Here is a 21,101-nt window from a genome sequence, read left to right as displayed (position 1 = left end):
TTCTGTGCTATTATATTATATTCTGTTCCATTCCGTTCCCTTCTTCAACTGATTCTCCACACTCCGGCTTCATTAGATTCCTAAAATTCACGCCATTTGGACCGTTTGTTATTGTTATTGGTCCTTTTGTTAGAACATAATCGTCGTCTTTATTCCTATGTGTCATTGGCAAGGAAAGCTGGATGAGGGTGTCATTGTTTGGACTAAATCAATCATTTTAGAGCCACCACAATGACAGGACCAATGAGAGGCAGCTTCCGTCACCACTGCGTCAGCGCGCCCGTGAGCTCATAGGGGGGAGGAGGAGGAGGATGACGAGGACGAGGGAAGGAGCACGGGCGGGGTGTGGGACAAACGCACACACACACACACACACACACACGCGCGCGCTTACGCGCACATTCTGAAGACCGTGGCAGAGCAGCAAGAGGAGATTCGACGGCAACCTTCTTCATCGACTTCCTCCATCATTTAGCCGAGTCCAAGCTCTCACACGTCTGCTTTCAAGGGGGAGGGGGAAGCATTCCAGGACCTCGGAGAGCGACCATGGCACCAGTGACGCTGGAGGATGGAGCGCAGCCTGGTGAGTCTGCTTCCTTTTGCCACATCTGACATTTGCTTCCCTCCCATGTGTCCTTTTGAAAGGATTCTCACTGTCGTGTGTTTATGCAGAATGCGGCTTCTTCACTTTCATTTGTCTAGCTTGAAACTGGTGACGTGCTACAAAATCTCAGCCCTGTCCATTGAAGCGGGTATTGTTGTGCTTTTGGGCGGGGCGGCTCATCAGAAAAACAACGAGAGCCGTCTCGGTACGAGACGGGAATGTCCGTGAAATGCCCATTGGGTTCTCGGTCGTATTCAGCCGCTGTCGCCTCGCTGGCCCCAGAGCAAGAAACGCCCCAGTTGAAAAACAGAGCCGTCGGGACAGAGAAGGCCTCGAGCGCCGTATCGTGGCGTCAGAGCGGCCGGCGGGCGGGCGGACGAGCGGCGTTCCGGTCCCACCTTACCAATAGCACCAATAGCATCTATTGACGCTGAGCTCCAACACTTGTGCTCAAATATGCTCAAATTGCCTTACATAAGAGGCCAGGTTCTTCTTTGATCAAGCTCCCGTCCAAAAACACGACTGTTGTCGGCTCGACGAGTTGCGGGATTAGCGACGCCGCGATAATAAGAGCCGCCGCCGCCGGCAGTGATGAACAGGCCCGTGGCAAAGCCGCCAAATAGTCACGAAGTGGCTCAGGCTAAAAGTTGCCTCTCCAAAGCAGGATTTCCACTTGGCACTCCCTTTGGAAGGAGTTTTGCAAAGTAGCAGCCCTGGAAAATGGCTGCTCCAAACCAAAATGGCTGACCGATTTGGGCCCAGCCGCAAGTGGGCCTAATGTGGGTTTCCTGGCTACCAAGTGGCTACGGGTAGAAATGGGTAACGGTTCTATGGAGAGTCCATCTGGGATCTGAGGGTTGGAAACTGCTCACCCCTGTCTGGGTCTCACCCTGTATCACTTCTTATGCAGGTCTCCTTTTGTAGGGCTGTCTGACATTGTGTTGATCCTCACAATTTGCCTTTCATTCTTTCTCACGTCTTTTCCTGCCCCCTTGTTTCATGAAAATCCTTCCCAAATTGGATCAAGTCCGCCCTGGGATTCTCTCATCTGGCATTGCTGTGGTCCTAACACATGTGACTACAACGAATGCACGGAAACTACTCGCAGCAGCCCTAATTGGGCAAACGCAATCGGGGCCTACTTGGGTTGCGAAACATTTCCCCAGTTCAAGTGGTGCATTTACAATCCACCGAAGACCCAGTCAAAAACCCAGCTCAGCCCATGTGGTCTAATACAGGCGTGCCCCTGGCGGCGGAACCCAGGACCAAAACCAGATGGAACCTGTGCCCATAAGCCCCTCTTAAAACCCGCATGGTGGAAATGTTGGCTGGGAGTCAGAGACGCGTCATCTCAATGTTATTATATGAGAAACACCGCTAGTGCGAGGGTCGCCAGATGTGTTGTGCGCCGCTCATTCAGCTCAGTCTGTCTCATTTGCTGGCATTGCCGCCTTTAGAATCAATCGTACGGACGCCGCCACCACGCAACGTAGGTCACGGTTCTTTGTGCTGCTTTGCAGTGGCGGTCCCCGGAGGTGTCGCGGCGGCGAGCGTCTTCGGCTTGATCTTCACCGCGTCGGCCTTTGCGTGGATCTGCTGCCAGCGCAAAAACACTAAAGGCCAGAAGACCCCCCCGTACAAGTTTGTGCACATGCTCAAAGGTGTCGACATTTATCCGGAAAGCCTCGGGGGCAAAAAGAAGTTTGCCCCCGCTACCGGCGTGACAACCAATAAAGTCGGTCAAACGGACGTTAACGGGAACTGCCGGAGCGCCGTGACGCCCGTGGATAGTCCCGAGTTGGCGTCGAGCCCGGGTGGCTCCAGATCGGCGCTACATCTGGACCTGGAGCAACTGGACCTCAACGGAAACTTCCCCACCAAGCCCTCTCACCAGCTCAAGGTGCGGCGCTCGCCCGACTTGGAGCCCGGCACGACGGACCGCCGGGAACCCCCCTCGCCGTACATCTCCAGCCACGCTCCGACCCCGGCCACGGATGAGAGAAAGGGGAGGCTCGGAACCCTCCGCTTTGCCCTTGAGTATCACGCGGAGAAGAAGGCCTTCATCGTCCACATTCAGGTGAGCCTTTGAAAGTAAGCCGTGCCTCGGTCGTCAGAATGCGCTTCGGAGTCGGCCGGCCCTCCCTCGAACGTCTCCGGTCGAGCCAAAACGCTGTCACTCGCAGCATTTTAAGATTGCTCTTCTTCCCATATCTGGCTTTCCTTCCCGAGCTGCTGCATTCCGACACTCGCGACTGGTGCCTCGGCTCGGCTGACCGGCTGACGGTGAAGATTGCCGAGTCTCGGCTCAGAGGGCGCGCGGGGTTTTTTGCCCCAAACTTGGGAGTAACAAGGCCCTGTCCGCGGTTAAGCACCCTCATACCTTCCTTGGCGCTCCACAGAGCACAAGACTCGAGAGCGCTTATCTTAGTTGTACTAAGTTCATCTTGCTTTTCCTTTTTAATCACTTCACTGGTTTCTTTTATATCAAACAAATTATTTTAGGTGCATTAACTGACATGTTTCGGCGGTTTCTTCCGCCTTCATCAGAGTGTTGATATAAAAGAAACCAGTGAAGCGCTTATCTTAGTGTCTGGTTCTGAACTGTCGTGCTATATGATTGGCACATTTCGGACTGGCTGATTTGATTCCAGGAAGCCCGTGACCTGAGCCCAACCGATGAGCAATCCTTGACGTCTGACCCCTACATCAAGCTGACCCTGCTGCCTGAGAAGAAGCACCGAGTCAAGACCAGAGTGCTAAGGAAGACTCTGGACCCGACTTTTGACGAAACCTTCAGCTTTTACGGGATCCCCTTGCCCAGTGTGTCCAAACTGGCTCTCCAGTTTATGGTGCTCAGCTTTGACAGGTTCTCCCGCGACGAAATCATCGGCGAGACCCTCGTCCCGCTCTCGGGAATCGACCTGTCCGAAGGCCGCGTGCTGATGAGCCGGGAGATCATCAAGAGGAACGTCAAGGTGACGAGAGGACGCTTTTAGTGTCCCGTTTTCACCACTGACCGTACTGCACGTTCGTGTCACCGCAGAAGTCTTGGGGCCGAGGCGAGCTGCTGCTGTCCTTGTGTTACCAATCCGCCACCAACACTCTGACCGTGGTGGTCCTCAAGGCCCGCCACTTGCCCAAGAATGACAACAACGGGCCCTCGGGTGCGGTAGCTGCAATTTTGACTTGCAAATTCAAAGCCACTTATTACTGAGTCACGTTGTTGTTCTCTTGCTCTTTCTGTAGATCCGTACGTCAAAGTCAACCTGTACCACGGAAGGAAGCGCGTGTGCAAGAAGAAGACCCACGTTAAGAAGTGCGCCCCCAACCCCGTCTTCAACGAGCCCTTCACCTTCGACCTGCCCTCCGACCATGGCCCGAGGGACGCCAGCGTGGAACTGCTGCTGATGGACTCTGACCCGGGGGACTCCCGCTGTCCGAAGCCGGTCCTCGGCCGCCTGCTGATGGGAATGACGGCGGCGGGCACCGCCGGCGAGCACTGGCGGGAGATCTGCGAGCACCCGCGGCGCCAGATTGCTAAGTGGCACGCCATGTCTGAGGGTTAAGATGGCGGGATGTGTGCAAATCATTGGACGGTTGGTGGTGGGGGGGAGGGGGGGTCCTTATTGTCGTCAATCTATCGGTCATTAGCTCATCTTGGAAATTATGATTATACCTCGACCCATTTGCTCATTTTTCAAGTTACGAGGCATAACTTGGTCGATGCTGTTGCGTGCCAAAAGCAGAACCATAGTTATCGCCAACAATATCTGCCTTAAATATATCAGACAATGTTAGAGACAGATCAATAGTATGGATTTGAAAAAAAGCTAAGTATATGGAAATTGCCCATATTTGTACATACATGTATCTTTTAATATGCCCAAAGACTTTCGACCAACGTTACTGGGTTACATCATTGAGGTTGTCATGGTAATCGTGTGCCTAAACGTCTCCATCTCTCGCTTTAAACTGAGCGTCGCTTTTGACCAAAAGCGCCCCCCCCACCCAAAAAAAAAAAAAAAGAATTGAAAAAAGGCATTAATTTATCAAAAGGACCAAATATGTTGGATTTGATTCATTAGCTGTTTTTATTCGTCTGGGTGGACTTTTGGACTATGTTTTGTAAGTGCTATCTCCGAACAAGCTTAAATGAGGTAGCGTGAGCTTGGACTGCAGTGGCAAGAGGCGACGCGCCACAGCCGTGCGAATGTTTGTGCAGATGTGGGCAACTGCGTGTGTGCGCACACATATATTTGTCAGTTTTGTCCCCTTGACTGTGAGCACAAAGACAGCCGAAATGAAATGTAAAATGAAAGTACCCTCAAATTAAAGGGATCAAGTTATGGCAAGTGTTTGTCTTCATTTGGCTGCCCTTTGGCATTATAGAAAAACACATTTTGCTAGTTGAACTTGGATTGCTCGACCCAACCAATCAGAGGACAGACAAAATGCTGACGTCATGGAGAGCTAATAATCTGATTGGTCAAAGAACCTGCGGTCGCCTTGCTTTCCTTTTTAGTCACAGTGGCCAACGATTAGGCTTCTTGAGACTCTGGAATGAGTGCAGAGAAATGCATTTGAATTTAATCTGCCTCTGGAGCAACTGCAAACCATTCCAAGTTTACTAAATAAAACAGCGGTTGCTATATGACGTGACGCGAAAATGACGCCAATGGGGGAACTTCATCTAATCTTTTCACTCTACTTGGTCTGAGGAAATATTCTAATATTTTGAGATAGGATATTTGAGTTTTCTGAAGCTGTATGCCATAATTAGCAATAGTAAAATAATCAAAGGCTTGCAATATTTCAGTTGATATATAATGAATCCAGAGTGTATGACATTTTAGTTTTTAATTGCATTACAGAAAATAAAGAACTTTATCACAATATTCTAATTTTCTGAGACAATCCTGTACATACAGACAAGGGAGAAAAGAACAAGTGCTGCGACGGGTGTCGAAGCCGTATCACCACGCTCAGGAGCTGGCTATGCTAACCAGCGCGCCATTACGTCAATGTAAGACATTGGTAAGTTTGCTAAACAAAACAGCGGTTGCTATGTGACGTCTGATCCGTCGCAGTCATGTGACGTCTGATCCGTCGCAGTCATGTGACGCGGACGTGACGACAGTGGGCGGAACTTCCGCCGATATTCAAATCGGTGGGCAGAGTTAACTTGTTTAAAAGGGAGCGGGAAGAAGACTTAGTAAATTTATTTAAACCTATTTTGAGTGTGTGCCATTATGTCACCACATAACAACAGTAAGTCTACTAAACAAAACAGCGTTTGCTATATGACGTCTGCCACGTCGCAGTCATGTGACGCGGAAATGACGCTACTGGGCGGAACTTCCGCCAAAATTCAAATCCGTGGGCGCAGCTTTCAACAATGGCAGCGAACGAGACACAGCGGATAGTAACACGACTTATCAACAGAAATATCTTTATTTTCTGCTTGCAACTGGACCGTCTAGAGCTTACACGGTAAATACAACTCATTGTGTTTAAAGATATTTACTTTTGTGTAGTTTGACTAAAGTTGTCGATGCAGCTAGCGTTAACTGTGCATTAGCAATGTGTGGCTGAGTAGCTAACCCGCGAGCGAGACAGCGGATACAAACACGACGATTAGCAACAGAAATATCTTTATTTTCTGTTTGCAACTGGACCGTCTAGGGCGTACACGGTAAATAAAACCCATTGTTTTTAAAAATAAGTACTTTTGTAGTCTCGAAAAGCGAGTGAGCGTGGCGGGTGGGGGGGGGGCGTCGTCGAACTCTGCGTCTGCTGCCAGCCACAAACGCCGAATTTCGACGATTCTTCCTGGTCAACGGTTATAAATGATTGCGTTGATTTAAAAAGAAAAACTTTATTTAACTCTACTTTTAACTTTGCCGTTTTAGATAAGCGGGTATTACGCGGAAATGACGTCAGTAGGCGGGGCTTCCCCCCAAATTCAAATCCGTGGCCGCGATGGCTGCGAATGGACGCGAGCGAGATAGCGGATACAAACACGACGATTAGCAACGGAAATATCTTTATTTTCTGCTTGCAACTGGACCGTCTAGAGCGTACACGGTAAATACAACTCATTGTTTTTAAAAAGAAGTACTTTTGTAGCCCCGAAAAGCGAGTGAGTGTGGCGGGCGTCGAGCTCGGCGTCTGCTGCCAGCCACAAACGCCGAATTTCGACGATTCTTCCTGGTCAACGGTTATAAATGATTGCGTTGATTTAAAAAGAAAAACTTTATTTAACTCTACTTTTAACTTTGCCGTTTTAGATAAGCGGGTATTACGCGGAAATGACGTCAGTAGGCGGGGCTTCCGCCCAAATTCAAATCCGTGGCCGCGATGGCTGCGAATGGACGCGAGCGAGATAGCGGATACAAACACGACGATTAGCAACAGAAATATCTTCATTTTCTACTTGCAACTGGACCGTCTAGAGCGCACACGGTAAATACAACTCTTTGTTTTTAAAAAGAAGTACTTTTGTAGCCCCGAAAAGCGAGTGAGTGTGGCGGGCGTCGAGCTCGGCGTCTGCTGCCAGCCACAAACGCCGAATTTCGACGATTCTTCCTTGTCAACGGTTATAAATGATTGCGTTGATTTAAAAAGAAAAACTTTATTTAACTCTACTTTTAACTTTGCCGATTTAGATAAGCGGGTATTGCGCGGAAATGACGTCAGTAGGCGGGGCTTCCGCCAAAATTCAAATCCGTGGCCGTGGATGGCTGCGAATGGACGCGAGCGCGATAGCGGATACAAACACGACGATTAGCAACAGAAATATCTTTATTTTCTGCTCGCAACTGGACCGTCTAGAGCGTATACGGTAAATACAACTCATTGTGTTTAAAGAGACTTACTTTTGTGTAGTTTGACTAAAGTTGTCGATGTAGGTAGCGTTCACTGTGCAATAGCAATGGTTAGCTGAGTCGCGGAAACAAAGACGACGATTATCAACAGAAATATCTTTATTTTCTGCTTGCAACTGGACCGTCTAGGGCTACACGGTAAATAAAACTCATTGTTTTTAAAAATAAGTACTATTGTAGTCTCGAAAAAGCGAGTGAGTGGGGGGGGCCGTCGTCGAATTCGGCGTCTGCTGCCAGCCATAGACGCCGAATTTCGACGATTCTCCCTGGTCAACGGTTGTAAATTATTGCGTTGATTAAAAATAAAACTTTATTTAACTCTACTTTTAACTTTGCCGTTTTAGATAAGCGGGTATTACGTCGCAGTAATGTGCCGTCGAAATGAAGTCAATAGGGGAAACTTCCCGCCAAGATTCAAATCCGTGGGCGCGAAATGGCCGTTAGCGCGACAGCGGATACAAACACGACGTAGTCGCGTTGCCTTATATCTTTGAATGTCTTGAGGGTAAATGTTAATGTTTAATTTCATTCCTTTAGGTTACATGGTGTTTGTTGGCTGTATGTTTTCCACTGTAAGAAGAATGAATATACACATCAGGTGGAGGCTCGCATCATTGACCAGGCGCTACAATGGTGAGTAGCCCTTCCTTCCTCCATTTATGTTAAACACCTCCTATTTCATGTCTAACAGTAATTGATTTAACACATGACTGTAAGTAAATTGTGTGTGGGCACTGTCAATTTAATATGTGAGATTATACTGCCTAATCTGTCACTGAGTATATTGTTGCAAAGTAATATAAGAAATAATCCAATATTGTAATTCAGAATAGTTTTCAAAAGACGACCATTAGAATTATATACAAATCTGATTACTCTGAACACAAGTAATTTCTTAAATCACAAATTCTTCTATTCAAAGATTTGGTCAGACTGCTCAAATGATGCCTAACAGTAATTAATGTAACACATAACCATAAGTAAATTGAGTGTGGGCACTCTCTAGTTAACATATGTGATTATACTGCCTAATCTCTTACCGAGTATGTTGTTGCAAAGTAATATAAGAAAAGATCCAAAGTAGTAATCCAGTGTTTAATATGTCCTATCAGGGCTCAAGTCAAAATTTGGCACCATCATGTGGTGAAATTTGGAATTGCATCACATCCAATTTTGCCTGGGAACAAACAGATTAAATAAGTCGTAGTCTTAAATAAGCCACCCCTTCTCAAACAAGTAAACTCTGCCCATTTTGCGCAGTAGATGTTCTGTTAATACCTAGTATTTAAACAAAGTCATAATTTAAAATACTTTCAACATTCATTCATCCATTAAACCACCGTTAGTCCACTCGCTCTTATTACCAACTCCTATCAATTTAACTAAGCGCTTAATACGTCCTATCAGGTCTCAAGTCAAGATTTGGCACCATACTTTTTTGAAATTTGCAATTGCAGCAAATCCAATTTTGCCAGGGAAGAAAAATAGTCTTACATGTTCCCATTAAATAAATTAAATAAGTCTTGCTTGTTCCCACTCCTTTTGAAAAAAGTAGTTTAAAACGAGGGCCCCTCCCTCAACCTTTAACCCGAACGAGCCCTAAGCCCGCACGTCACATTGTGTTGCATCTGCGAATGTTGCTTGAAGCCAAATGTTAAAGTTTTCTTTCATTCCAGTAGGTTTCACGGTGTTGGTCGGCTGTACGTTTTCCACCGTCAGAAGAATGAATATACAAATCAGTTGGAGGCTCGCATCATTGACCAGTCGCTACAATGGTGAGTACCCATTTCTTCCTCCATTTATGTTAATATAAGAAAAGATCCAAAGTTGTAATTCAGAATATTTTTCAAAAGAAGGCCATTAGAATTATATACAAATGTGATTACCGTGAACATAATAACAAGCTATTTGTTAAATCACAAATTCTTTAATTCAAAGATTTGGTTAGATTATCACACTCCTCAAAGTGAAGCAAAAGTGTTTACCTAAAAAATATTCAAAAGCATATTCAAACTATGTCTAATTCAGAACATTCATGTTGCCCCCCCCTCGGCATTATTATCAATTTGTATCACTTCAACTAAGTGTTTAATATGTCCTATCAGGTCTCAAGTCAAAATTTGGCACCATCATGTGGTGTAATTTGGAATTGCAGCACATCCAATTTTGCCTGGGAACAAACAGATTAAATAAATCTTACTTCTTGCCAATCCTCCCCAATTTTGCCAGGGAACAAAAATAGATTAAATAAACTAAATAAGTTTTACTTCTTCCCATTAAATGAGTTTAATACGTCCTATCAGGTCTCAAGTCAAGATTTGGCACCGTACTTTGTTGAAATTTGCAATTGCAGCAAATCCTATTTTGCCTGGGAACAAAAATAGATGAAACAAATTAAATAAGCCATTAAATAAATTAAATAAGTCTTGCTTGTTCGCACTCCTTTTCGAAAAAGTAGTTTAAAACAAGGGCCCTTCCCTCAACCTTTAACCCTAACGAGCCCTCACCCCGCACGTCACATTGTGTTGTATCTGCAAATGTTGGTTGAGGCCAAATGTTAAAGTTTTCTTTCATTCCTTTAGGTTCCTCGGTGTTGGTTGGCTGTACGTTTCCCAACGTCAGGAGAATGAATGTACAAATCAGTTGGAGGCTCGCATCATTGACCAGGAGCCACAATGGTGAGTACCCATTTCTTCCTCCATTTATGTTAAACCTCCTATTTCATGTTTAACAGTAGTTGATTTAACACTTAAGCATAAGTAAATTGAGTGTGGGCACTCTCAAGTTAACATATGTGATTAAACTGCCTAATCTGTCACTGAGTATATTGTTGCAAAGTAATATGAGAAAAGATCCAAAGTTGTAATTCAGAATAGTTTTCAAAAGACGACCATTAGAATTATATACAAATCTGATTACCCTGAACATAAATAATTTCTTAAATCACAAATTCTTCTATTCAAAGATTTGGTCAGACTGCTCAAATGATGCCTAACAGTAATTAATGTAACACATAACCATAAGTAAATTGAGTGTGGGCACTCTTAAGTTAACAAGTGATTATACTGCCTAATCTCTTACCGAGTATGTTGTTGCAAAGTAATATAAGAAAAGATCCAAAGTAGTAATCCAGTGTTTAATATGTCCTATCAGGGCTCAAGTCAAAATTTGGCACCATCATGTGGTGAAATTTGGAATTGCATCACATCCAATTTTGCCTGGGAACAAACAGATTAAATAAGTCGTAGTCTTAAATAAGCCACCCCTTCTCAAACAAGTAAACTCTGCCCATTTTGCGCAGTAGATGTTCTGTTAAAACCTAGTATTTAAACGAAGTCATAATTTAAATTACTTTCAACATTCATCCATTCAACCACCACTAGTCCACTCGCTCTTATTACCAACTCCTATCAATGTAACTAAGCGTTTAATACGTCCTATCAGGTCTCAAGTCAAGATTTGGCACTGTACTTTTTTGAAATTGGCAATTGCAGCAAATCCAATTTTGCCAGGGAAGAAAAATAGTCTTACATGTTCCCATTAAATAAATTAAATAAGTCTTGCTTGTTCCCACTCCTTTTGAAAAAAGTAGTTTAAAACGAGGGCCCCTCCCTCAACCTTTAACCCGAACGAGCCCTAAGCCCGCACGTCACATTGTGTTGCATCTGCGAATGTTGCTTGAAGCCAAATGTTAAAGTTTTCTTTCATTCCTTTAGGTTCCACGGTGTTGGTTGGCTGTATGTTTTCCACTGTAAGAAGGATCAAAGTCCAACGGTTTGATGTTGGCGAAGACGTCTCCGGTGAGTCCTTCCTTCCTTTTTATTCATGGGAAGTCACAGACAACAATAGATAAAGTAACACAATGTTAGAGGTAACTACATTTGTCTTAAATTGGATAGATTACTTCTTTCCACACCATTTCAAACAAGTAAACTGGCCATTTTGTGTTTATACCTAGTATTTATACAGTCATAATTTAAATGAACAAATAAGATTCATTCACTCACCCACTCATTCATTCATTCATTCATTCATTCATTCAGAAGATCCAAAGTTGTGTGTGCTGTGTAATTCAGAATAGATCTCATGTTACTCCACTTGCTCATATGACCAAGTTCTATCAAATTAGCTATTAATACGTCCCATCAGGTCTCAAGTCAATATTTGGGACCGTAATTTGTCGAAATTTGCAATTGCAGCAAATCCAATTTTGCCTCGGAACAAACATATATTAAACAAACTAAATAAGTCTTCTTCCCATTTAAATAAATGAAATAAGTCTTTTCTTCCTAGTCCTTTTTAAACAAGTAAACTGGCCATTTTTTGCAGTCGTGTTTGTGTTCATACTTAATATTTATCCAAAATCATAATTGAAATGACTTCATTCATTCATTTTTGAAATTTTGAATTCCACCTCATCCATTTTTCCCATTAAATAAATAAGTTTTACTTCTTCCCATTTAAATAAATGAAATAAGTCTTTTCTTCCTAGTCCTTTTTAAACAAGTAAACTGGCCATTTTTTGCAGTCGTGTTTGTGTTCATACTTAATATTTATCCAAAATCATAATTGAAATGACTTCATTCATTCATTTTTGAAATTTTGAATTCCACCTCATCCATTTTTCCCATTAAATAAATAAGTTTTACTTCTTCCCATTTAAATAAATGAAATAAGTCTTTTCTTCCTAGTCCTTTTTAAACAAGTAAACTGGCCATTTTTTGCAGTCGTGTTTGTGTTCATACTTAATATTTATCCAAAATCATAATTGAAATGACTTCATTCATTCATTTTTGAAATTTTGAATTCCACCAAATCCATTTTTCCCATTAAATAAGTTTTACTTCTTCCGTTTAAATAAACGAAATAAGTCTTACTTCCCATTCTTTTTCAAAAAAGTAAACTGCCCATTTTGTGTAGTATATTTTCTGTTTATACCTAGTATTTATAGAAAAATCATAATTAAATTTTGTGTAGTATATTTTCTGTTTATACCTAGTATTTATACAAAATCATAATGAAAATGATTTAATTAACAATTAAGTTAATGAACTTATTCAAAAGAGTCTTTAATATGTCCTATTAAGTATAATAAGATTTGTCACCATCCTTAGGTATAATTTGGATTTGCAGCAAATCAAATAGACAAACGCATTGGCCAAGTTATTTTATAAGAGCATGTGGGGTGATGTGATGTCTTTTGTGGGATGATGTTTTGCATTTGTGATGTCATACTCTGTTTTTTATGATGTCATATTTTTGGTTCGTTAGGCTAGGTGCTAGAGGCTAGGTGCTAGAGGCTAAGGTCTAGGTGCTAAGGTCTAGGTGCTAGAGGCTAGAGGTTAGGTGCTAGAAGCTAGGTGCTAGTGGCTAATGTGGTTAGGTGCTAAGGTCTAATGTGGTTTGGTGCTAAAGTCTAATGTGGTTTGGTGCTTAGGTCTAATGTGGTTTGGTGCTAAGGTCTAATGTGGTTTGGTGTTAAGGTCTAATGTGGTTTGGTGTTAAGGTCTAATGTGGTTTGGTGTTAAGGTCTAATGTGGTTTGGTGCTAAGGTCTAATGTGGTTTGGTGCTGAGGTCTTATGTGGTTGGGTGCTAAGGTCTAATTGTGCTAGGTGCTTAAGGTCTAATTGTGCTAGGTGCTAATGGTCTATGTGCTATGTGCTCATGGTTTAATGTGCTATGTGCTCATGGCCTAATGTGCTATGTGCTCATGGCCTAATGTGCTATGTGCTCATGGCCTAATGTGCTATGTGCTCATGGTTTAATGTGCTCATGGCCTAATGTGCTATGTGCTCATGGCCTAATGTGCTATGTGCTTATATTTGATGTGCTATGTGCTCATGGCCTAATGTGCTATGTGCTCATGGTCTAATGTGCCTATGGTCTAATGTGCTATGTGCTCATGGTATAATGTGCTATGGTCTAATGTGCTATGTGCTAATGGTTTAATGTGCTATGTGTCAATGGTTTAATGGGCTAATGTGTTAATGGTCTTATGTGCTAATGTGCTAATGTGCTAATGTGCTAATGTGCTAATGTGCTAATGGTCTAATGGTCTAATGGTCTAATGGGCTAATGTGCTAATGGTCTAATGTGCTAATGGTCTAATGTGCTAATGGTCTAATGTGCTATGTGCTATTGGTGTAAAGTGCTATTGGTGTAAAGTGCTATTGGTGTAAAGTGCTATTGGTGTAAAGTGCTATTGGTGTAAAGTGCTATTGGTGTAAAGTGCTATCGGTGTAAAGTGCTATCGGTGTAAAGTGCTATCGGTGTAAAGTGCTATCGGTGTAAAGTGCTATCGGTGTAAAGTGCTATCGGTGTAAAGTGCTATCGGTGTAAAGTGCTATCGGTGTAAAGTGCTATCGGTGTAAAGTGCTATCGGTGTAAAGTGCTATCGGTTTAATGTGCTATCGGTTTAATGTGCTATCGGTTTAATGTGCTATCGGTTTAATGTGCTATCGGTTTAATGTGCTATCGGTTTAATGTGCTATCGGTTTAATGTGCTATCGGTTTAATGTGCTATTGGTTTAATGTGCTATTGGTTTAATGTGCTATTGGTTTAATGTGCTATTGGTTTAATGTGCTATTGGTTTAATGTGCTATTGGTTTAATGTGCTATTGGTTTAATGTGCTATTGGTTTAATGTGCTATTGGTTTAATGTGCTATTGGTTTAATGTGCTATTGGTTTAATGTGCTATTGGTTTAATGTGCTATGTGCTATTGGTTTAATGTGCTTAGGGTTTAATGTGCTTAGTGCTTAGGGTTTAATTTGATTAGGTCTTTATGTGCTTTGTGCTTAAGGTTTTATGTGCTTTGTTAAGGTTTCATTTGCTCTGTGCTTAAGGTTTTATGTGCTTTGTGCTTAAGGTTTTATGTGCTGGTTAGGGTTCTTGTTGCTCTTGCTGTGCTTAGGGTTAGGCTTGCTGTGCTTAGGTTTAGGCTTGCTCTTGCTGTGCTTAAGATTGTTGTTAGTTTGTTGTTAGGGTTAGGTTTCGTGTAAGTGTTTGTTGTTAGGTTAGGTGTCTTGTTAGGTTTCTTGTTAGGGTTGCTGTGCTGAGGGTTAGGGTTAGGCTTGCTCTTGCTGTGGTTAGGGTTAGGGTTAGGGTTAGGGTTTGTGTTAGGCTCAGGCTGGCTTTTGCTGTGCTGAGGCTTAGGGTTAGGCTTGCTCTTGCTGTGGTTAGGGTTAGGGTTAGGGTTTGTGTTTGGCTCAGGCTGGCTTTTGCTGTGCTGAGGCTTAGGGTTAGGCTTGCTCTTGCTGTGGTTAGGGTTAGGGTTAGGGTTAGGGTTTGTGTTTGTGTTAGGCTCAGGCTGGCTTTTGCTGTGCTGAGGCTTAGGGTTAGGCTTGCTCTTGCTGTGGTTAGGGTTAGGGTTAGGGTTTGTGTTTGGCTCAGGCTGGCTTTTGCTGTGCTGAGGCTTAGGGTTAGGCTTGCTCTTGCTGTGGTTAGGGTTAGGGTTAGGGTTAGGGTTTGTGTTAGGCTCAGGCTGGCTTTTGCTGTGCTGAGGCTTAGGGTTAGGCTTGCTCTTGCTGTGGTTAGGGTTAGGGTTAGGGTTAGGGTTTGTGTTAGGCTCAGGCTGGCTTTTGCTGTGCTGAGGCTTAGGGTTAGGCTTGCTCTTGCTGTGGTTAGGGTTAGGGTTAGGGTTTGTGTTTGTGTTAGGCTCAGGCTGGCTTTTGCTGTGCTGAGGCTTAGGGTTAGGCTTGCTCTTGCTGTGGTTAGGGTTAGGGTTTGTGTTAGGCTCAGGCTGGCTTTTGCTGTGCTGAGGCTTAGGGTTAGGCTTGCTCTTGCTGTGGTTAGGGTTAGGGTTAGGGTTAGGGTTTGTGTTAGGCTCAGGCTGGCTTTTGCTGTGCTGAGGCTTAGGGTTAGGCTTGCTCTTGCTGTGGTTAGGGTTAGGGTTAGGGTTAGGGTTTGTGTTAGGCTCAGGCTGGCTTTTGCTGTGCTGAGGCTTAGGGTTAGGCTTGCTCTTGCTGTGGTTAGGGTTAGGGTTAGGGTTAGGGTTTGTGTTAGGCTCAGGCTGGCTTTTGCTGTGCTGAGGCTTAGGGTTAGGCTTGCTCTTGCTGTGGTTAGGGTTAGGGTTAGGGTTAGGGTTTGTGTTAGGCTCAGGCTGGCTTTTGCTGTGCTGAGGCTTAGGCTTAGGCTTAGGGTTAGGCTTAGGGTTAGGGTTAGGGTTAGGGTTAGGGTTAGGGTTAGGGTTAGGGTTAGGGTTAGGGTTAGGGTTAGGGTTAGGGTTAGGGTTAGGGTTAGGCTCAGGCTGGCTTTTGCTGTGCTGAGGCTTAGGGTTAGGCTTGCTCTTGCTGTGGTTAGGGTTAGGGTTAGGGTTAGGGTTTGTGTTAGGCTCAGGCTGGCTTTTGCTGTGCTGAGGCTTAGGGTTAGGCTTGCTCTTGCTGTGGTTAGGGTTAGGGTTAGGGTTTGTGTTTGGCTCAGGCTGGCTTTTGCTGTGCTGAGGCTTAGGGTTAGGCTTGCTCTTGCTGTGGTTAGGGTTAGGGTTAGGGTTAGGGTTTGTGTTTGTGTTAGGCTCAGGCTGGCTTTTGCTGTGCTGAGGCTTAGGGTTAGGCTTGCTCTTGCTGTGGTTAGGGTTAGGGTTAGGGTTTGTGTTTGGCTCAGGCTGGCTTTTGCTGTGCTGAGGCTTAGGGTTAGGCTTGCTCTTGCTGTGGTTAGGGTTAGGGTTAGGGTTAGGGTTTGTGTTAGGCTCAGGCTGGCTTTTGCTGTGCTGAGGCTTAGGGTTAGGCTTGCTCTTGCTGTGGTTAGGGTTAGGGTTAGGGTTAGGGTTTGTGTTAGGCTCAGGCTGGCTTTTGCTGTGCTGAGGCTTAGGGTTAGGCTTGCTCTTGCTGTGGTTAGGGTTAGGGTTAGGGTTTGTGTTTGTGTTAGGCTCAGGCTGGCTTTTGCTGTGCTGAGGCTTAGGGTTAGGCTTGCTCTTGCTGTGGTTAGGGTTAGGGTTTGTGTTAGGCTCAGGCTGGCTTTTGCTGTGCTGAGGCTTAGGGTTAGGCTTGCTCTTGCTGTGGTTAGGGTTAGGGTTTGTGTTAGGCTCAGGCTGGCTTTTGCTGTGCTGAGGCTTAGGGTTAGGCTTGCTCTTGCTGTGGTTAGGGTTAGGGTTAGGGTTAGGGTTTGTGTTAGGCTCAGGCTGGCTTTTGCTGTGCTGAGGCTTAGGGTTAGGCTTGCTCTTGCTGTGGTTAGGGTTAGGGTTTGTGTTAGGGTTAGGGTTTGGGTTAGGGTTAGGGTTAGGGTTAGGGTTAGGGTTAGGGTTAGGGTTAGGGTTAGGGTTAGGGTTAGGGTTAGGGTTAGGGTTAGGGTTAGGGTTAGGGTTAGGGTTAGGGTTAGGGTTAGGGTTAGGGTTAGGGTTAGGGTTAGGGTTAGGGTTAGGGTTAGGGTTAGGGTTAGGGTTAGGGTTAGGGTTAGGGTTAGGGTTAGGGTTAGGGTTAGGGTTAGGGTTAGGGTTAGGGTTAGGGTTAGGGTTAGGGTTAGGGTTAGGGTTAGGGTTAGGGTTAGGGTTAGGGTTAGGGTTAGGGTTAGGGTTAGGGTTAGGGTTAGGGTTAGGGTTAGGGTTAGGGTTAGGGTTAGGGTTAGGGTTAGGGTTAGGGTTAGGGTTAGGGTTAGGGTTAGGGTTAGGGTTAGGGTTAGGGTTAGGGTTAGGGTTAGGGTTAGGGTTAGGGTTAGGGTTAGGGTTAGGGTTAGGGTTAGGGTTAGGGTTAGGGTTAGGGTTAGGGTTAGGGTTAGGGTTAGGGTTAGGGTTAGGGTTAGGGTTAGGGTTAGGGTTAGGGTTAGGGTTAGGGTTAGGGTTAGGGTTAGGGTTAGGGTTAGGGTTAGGGTTAGGGTTAGGGTTAGGGTTAGGGTTAGGGTTAGGGTTAGGGTTAGGGTTAGGGTTAGGGTTAGGGTTAGGGTTAGGGTTAGGGTTAGGGTTAGGGTTAGGGTTAGGGTTAGGGTTAGGGTTAGGGTTAGGGTTAGGGTTAGGGTTAGGGTTAGGGTTAGGGTTAGGGTTAGGGTTAGGGTTAGGGTTAGGGTTAGGGTTAGGGTTAGGGTTAGGGTTAGGGTTAGGGTTAGGGTTAGGGTTAGGGTTAGGGTTAGGGTTAGGGTTAGGGTTAGGGTTAGGGTTAGGGTTAGGGTTAGGGTTAGGGTTAGGGTTAGGGTTAGGGTTAGGGTTAGGGTTAGGGTTAGGGTTAGGGTTAGGGTTAGGGTTAGGGTTAGGGTTAGGGTTAGGGTTAGGGTTAGGGTTAGGGTTAGGGTTAGGGTTAGGGTTAGGGTTAGGGTTAGGGTTAGGGTTAGGGTTAGGGTTAGGGTTAGGGTTAGGGTTAGGGTTAGGGTTAGGGTTAGGGTTAGGGTTAGGGTTAGGGTTAGGGTTAGGGTTAGGGTTAGGGTTAGGGTTAGGGTTAGGGTTAGGGTTAGGGTTAGGGTTAGGGTTAGGGTTAGGGTTAGGGTTAGGGTTAGGGTTAGGGTTAGGGTTAGGGTTAGGGTTAGGGTTAGGGTTAGGGTTAGGGTTAGGGTTAGGGTTAGGGTTAGGGTTAGGGTTAGGGTTAGGGTTAGGGTTAGGGTTAGGGTTAGGGTTAGGGTTAGGGTTAGGGTTAGGGTTAGGGTTAGGGTTAGGGTTAGGGTTAGGGTTAGGGTTAGGGTTAGGGTTAGGGTTAGGGTTAGGGTTAGGGTTAGGGTTAGGGTTAGGGTTAGGGTTAGGGTTAGGGTTAGGGTTAGGGTTAGGGTTAGGGTTAGGGTTAGGGTTAGGGTTAGGGTTAGGGTTAGGGTTAGGGTTAGGGTTAGGGTTAGGGTTAGGGTTAGGGTTAGGGTTAGGGTTAGGGTTAGGGTTAGGGTTAGGGTTAGGGTTAGGGTTAGGGTTAGGGTTAGGGTTAGGGTTAGGGTTAGGGTTAGGGTTAGGGTTAGGGTTAGGGTTAGGGTTAGGGTTAGGGTTAGGGTTAGGGTTAGGGTTAGGGTTAGGGTTAGGGTTAGGGTTAGGGTTAGGGTTAGGGTTAGGGTTAGGGTTAGGGTTAGGGTTAGGGTTAGGGTTAGGGTTAGGGTTAGGGTTAGGGTTAGGGTTAGGGTTAGGGTTAGGGTTAGGGTTAGGGTTAGGGTTAGGGTTAGGGTTAGGGTTAGGGTTAGGGTTAGGGTTAGGGTTAGGGTTAGGGTTAGGGTTAGGGTTAGGGTTAGGGTTAGGGTTAGGGTTAGGGTTAGGGTTAGGGTTAGGGTTAGGGTTAGGGTTAGGGTTAGGGTTAGGGTTAGGGTTAGGGTTAGGGTTAGGGTTAGGGTTAGGGTTAGGGTTAGGGTTAGGGTTAGGGTTAGGGTTAGGGTTAGGGTTAGGGTTAGGGTTAGGGTTAGGGTTAGGGTTAGGGTTAGGGTTAGGGTTAGGGTTAGGGTTAGGGTTAGGGTTAGGGTTAGGGTTAGGGTTAGGGTTAGGGTTAGGGTTAGGGTTAGGGTTAGGGTTAGGGTTAGGGTTAGGGTTAGGGTTAGGGTTAGGGTTAGGGTTAGGGTTAGGGTTAGGGTTAGGGTTAGGGTTAGGGTTAGGGTTAGGGTTAGGGTTAGGGTTAGGGTTAGGGTTAGGGTTAGGGTTAGGGTTAGGGTTAGGGTTAGGGTTAGGGTTAGGGTTAGGGTTAGGGTTAGGGTTAGGGTTAGGGTTAGGGTTAGGGTTAGGGTTAGGGTTAGGGTTAGGGTTAGGGTTAGGGTTAGGGTTAGGGTTAGGGTTAGGGTTAGGGTTAGGGTTAGGGTTAGGGTTAGGGTTAGGGTTAGGGTTAGGGTTAGGGTTAGGGTTAGGGTTAGGGTTAGGGTTAGGGTTAGGGTTAGGGTTAGGGTTAGGGTTAGGGTTAGGGTTAGGGTTAGGGTTAGGGTTAGGGTTAGGGTTAGGGTTAGGGTTAGGGTTAGGGTTAGGGTTAGGGTTAGGGTTAGGGTTAGGGTTAGGGTTAGGGTTAGGGTTAGGGTTAGGGTTAGGGTTAGGGTTAGGGTTAGGGTTAGGGTTAGGGTTAGGGTTAGGGTTAGGGTTAGGGTTAGGGTTAGGGTTAGGGTTAGGGTTAGGGTTAGGGTTAGGGTTAGGGTTAGGGTTAGGGTTAGGGTTAGGGTTAGGGTTAGGGTTAGGGTTAGGGTTAGGGTTAGGGTTAGGGTTAGGGTTAGGGTTAGGGTTAGGGTTAGGGTTAGGGTTAGGGTTAGGGTTAGGGTTAGGGTTAGGGTTAGGGTTAGGGTTAGGGTTAGGGTTAGGGTTAGGGTTAGGGTTAGGGTTAGGGTTAGGGTTAGGGTTAGGGTTAGGGTTAGGGTTAGGGTTAGGGTTAGGGTTAGGGTTAGGGTTAGGGTTAGGGTTAGGGTTAGGGTTAGGGTTAGGGTTAGGGTTAGGGTTAGGGTTAGGGTTAGGGTTAGGGTTAGGGTTAGGGTTAGGGTTAGGGTTAGGGTTAGGGTTAGGGTTAGGGTTAGGGTTAGGGTTAGGGTTAGGGTTAGGGTTAGGGTTAGGGTTAGGGTTAGGGTTAGGGTTAGGGTTAGGGTTAGGGTTAGGGTTAGGGTTAGGGTTAGGGTTAGGGTTAGGGTTAGGGTTAGGGTTAGGGTTAGGGTTAGGGTTAGGGTTAGGGTTAGGGTTAGGGTTAGGGTTAGGGTTAGGGTTAGGGTTAGGGTTAGGGTTAGGGTTAGGGTTAGGGTTAGGGTTAGGGTTAGGGTTAGGGTTAGGGTTAGGGTTAGGGTTAGGGTTAGGGTTAGGGTTAGGGTTAGGGTTAGGGTTAGGGTTAGGGTTAGGGTTAGGGTTAGGGTTAGGGTTAGGGTTAGGGTTAGGGTTAGGGTTAGGGTTAGGGTTAGGGTTAGGGTTAGGGTTAGGGTTAGGGTTAGGGTTAGGGTTAGGGTTAGGGTTAGGGTTAGGGTTAGGGTTAGGGTTAGGGTTAGGGTTAGGGTTAGGGTTAGGGTTAGGGTTAGGGTTAGGGTTAGGGTTAGGGTTAGGGTTAGGGTTAGGGTTAGGGTTAGGGTTAGGGTTAGGGTTAGGGTTAGGGTTAGGGTTAGGGTTAGGGTTAGGGTTAGGGTTAGGGTTAGGGTTAGGGTTAGGTTGGTGGTAAGGTTAGGGTTAGGTTGTAGGTTAGGGTTAGGGTTAGGGTGGGGTAGGAGGTGGGTTAGATAGTAGATTTATTTATTATTAGTTTATTTTTAGTTAATTTAAATTTATAATTTAAATTAAATTTATTAAAGTTAAATTTTAATTTAAAGTTTATAATATAAATTTAAAGTTAAATTTTAAAGTTATAATTTAAGGTAAAGTTAGTTAAAGTATAGAGTTAGAGTTAAATTTAATTTAAGTATAGAGTTAAGTTATAAATTTAAATTTAAATTTAAATTTATAAATTTTAGTGTATGTATACTGTATATTTTAAAGGATATTTTAATGTTAATGTTAAATTTTTATTTACTAATATAAATAATATATTGAATAAGATAAATTTAAATAACTTTAAATTATTCTTTAAATTTAAATTTAAATTTTAATTTACTTAAATTAAATTAAATTTTTATGGAAAGATTTATATTTAACTTTAACTTTTATTTTTAGGGTTAGGGTTAGGGTTAGGGTTAGGGTTAGGGTTAGGGTTAGGGTTAGGGTTAGGGTTAGGGTTAGGGTTAGGGTTAGGGTTAGGGTTAGGGTTAGGGTTAGGGTTAGGGTTAGGGTTAGGGTTAG

General features: G+C 44.7%; 1 protein-coding gene and 1 long non-coding RNA gene across 7 annotated transcripts; both read left to right on the top strand.

The window, feature by feature from the left end:
* The first annotated feature begins 3 nt into the window (after window positions 1-3).
* syt4 (synaptotagmin IV) lies at window positions 4-4,956 on the top strand. Its single transcript, XM_088379294.1, has 5 exons — window positions 4-583; window positions 2,125-2,681; window positions 3,256-3,579; window positions 3,648-3,768; window positions 3,851-4,956. Exons 1-5 carry the CDS (start codon window positions 547-549, stop codon window positions 4,168-4,170), a joined length of 1,359 nt encoding a protein of 452 aa, XP_088235420.1. The 5' UTR covers window positions 4-546; the 3' UTR covers window positions 4,171-4,956.
* Window positions 4,957-5,978: 1,022 nt separating this feature from the next.
* LOC148403032 (uncharacterized) lies at window positions 5,979-14,036 on the top strand. 6 transcript variants are annotated; one of them, XR_015861643.1, is made up of 5 exons: window positions 5,979-6,094; window positions 8,026-8,121; window positions 9,165-9,263; window positions 10,071-10,166; window positions 11,205-14,036. It is a non-coding gene; the product is annotated as an uncharacterized LOC148403032 (long non-coding RNA). The 6 variants fall into 6 exon arrangements; XR_015861647.1 differs by lacking the exon at window positions 5,979-6,094 and adding an exon at window positions 6,581-6,688 and having other exon boundaries at window positions 9,168-9,263; XR_015861642.1 differs by lacking the exon at window positions 5,979-6,094 and adding an exon at window positions 6,581-6,688.
* The last annotated feature ends 7,065 nt before the right edge of the window (window positions 14,037-21,101 follow it).

Source organism: Syngnathus floridae, chromosome 1, assembly GCF_059516105.1.
Source record: "Syngnathus floridae isolate MCC-2025c chromosome 1, RoL_Sflo_1.0, whole genome shotgun sequence".
In the NCBI taxonomy this organism is placed as follows: Eukaryota; Metazoa; Chordata; class Actinopteri; order Syngnathiformes; family Syngnathidae; genus Syngnathus; species Syngnathus floridae.
This window is presented reverse-complemented; position numbering and strand designations above follow the sequence as displayed.

Excerpts from the sequence above, each read along its gene's own strand:
- syt4 (XM_088379294.1), top strand. The coding sequence starts at position 547 with ATGGCACCAGTGACGCTGGAGGATGGAGCGCAGCCTG. Across the intron at positions 2,682-3,255 it reads CCTTCATCGTCCACATTCAG|GAAGCCCGTGACCTGAGCCC; the intron begins GTGAGCCTTTGA and ends ATTTGATTCCAG. Across the intron at positions 3,769-3,850 it reads TGACAACAACGGGCCCTCGG|ATCCGTACGTCAAAGTCAAC; the intron begins GTGCGGTAGCTG and ends CTCTTTCTGTAG.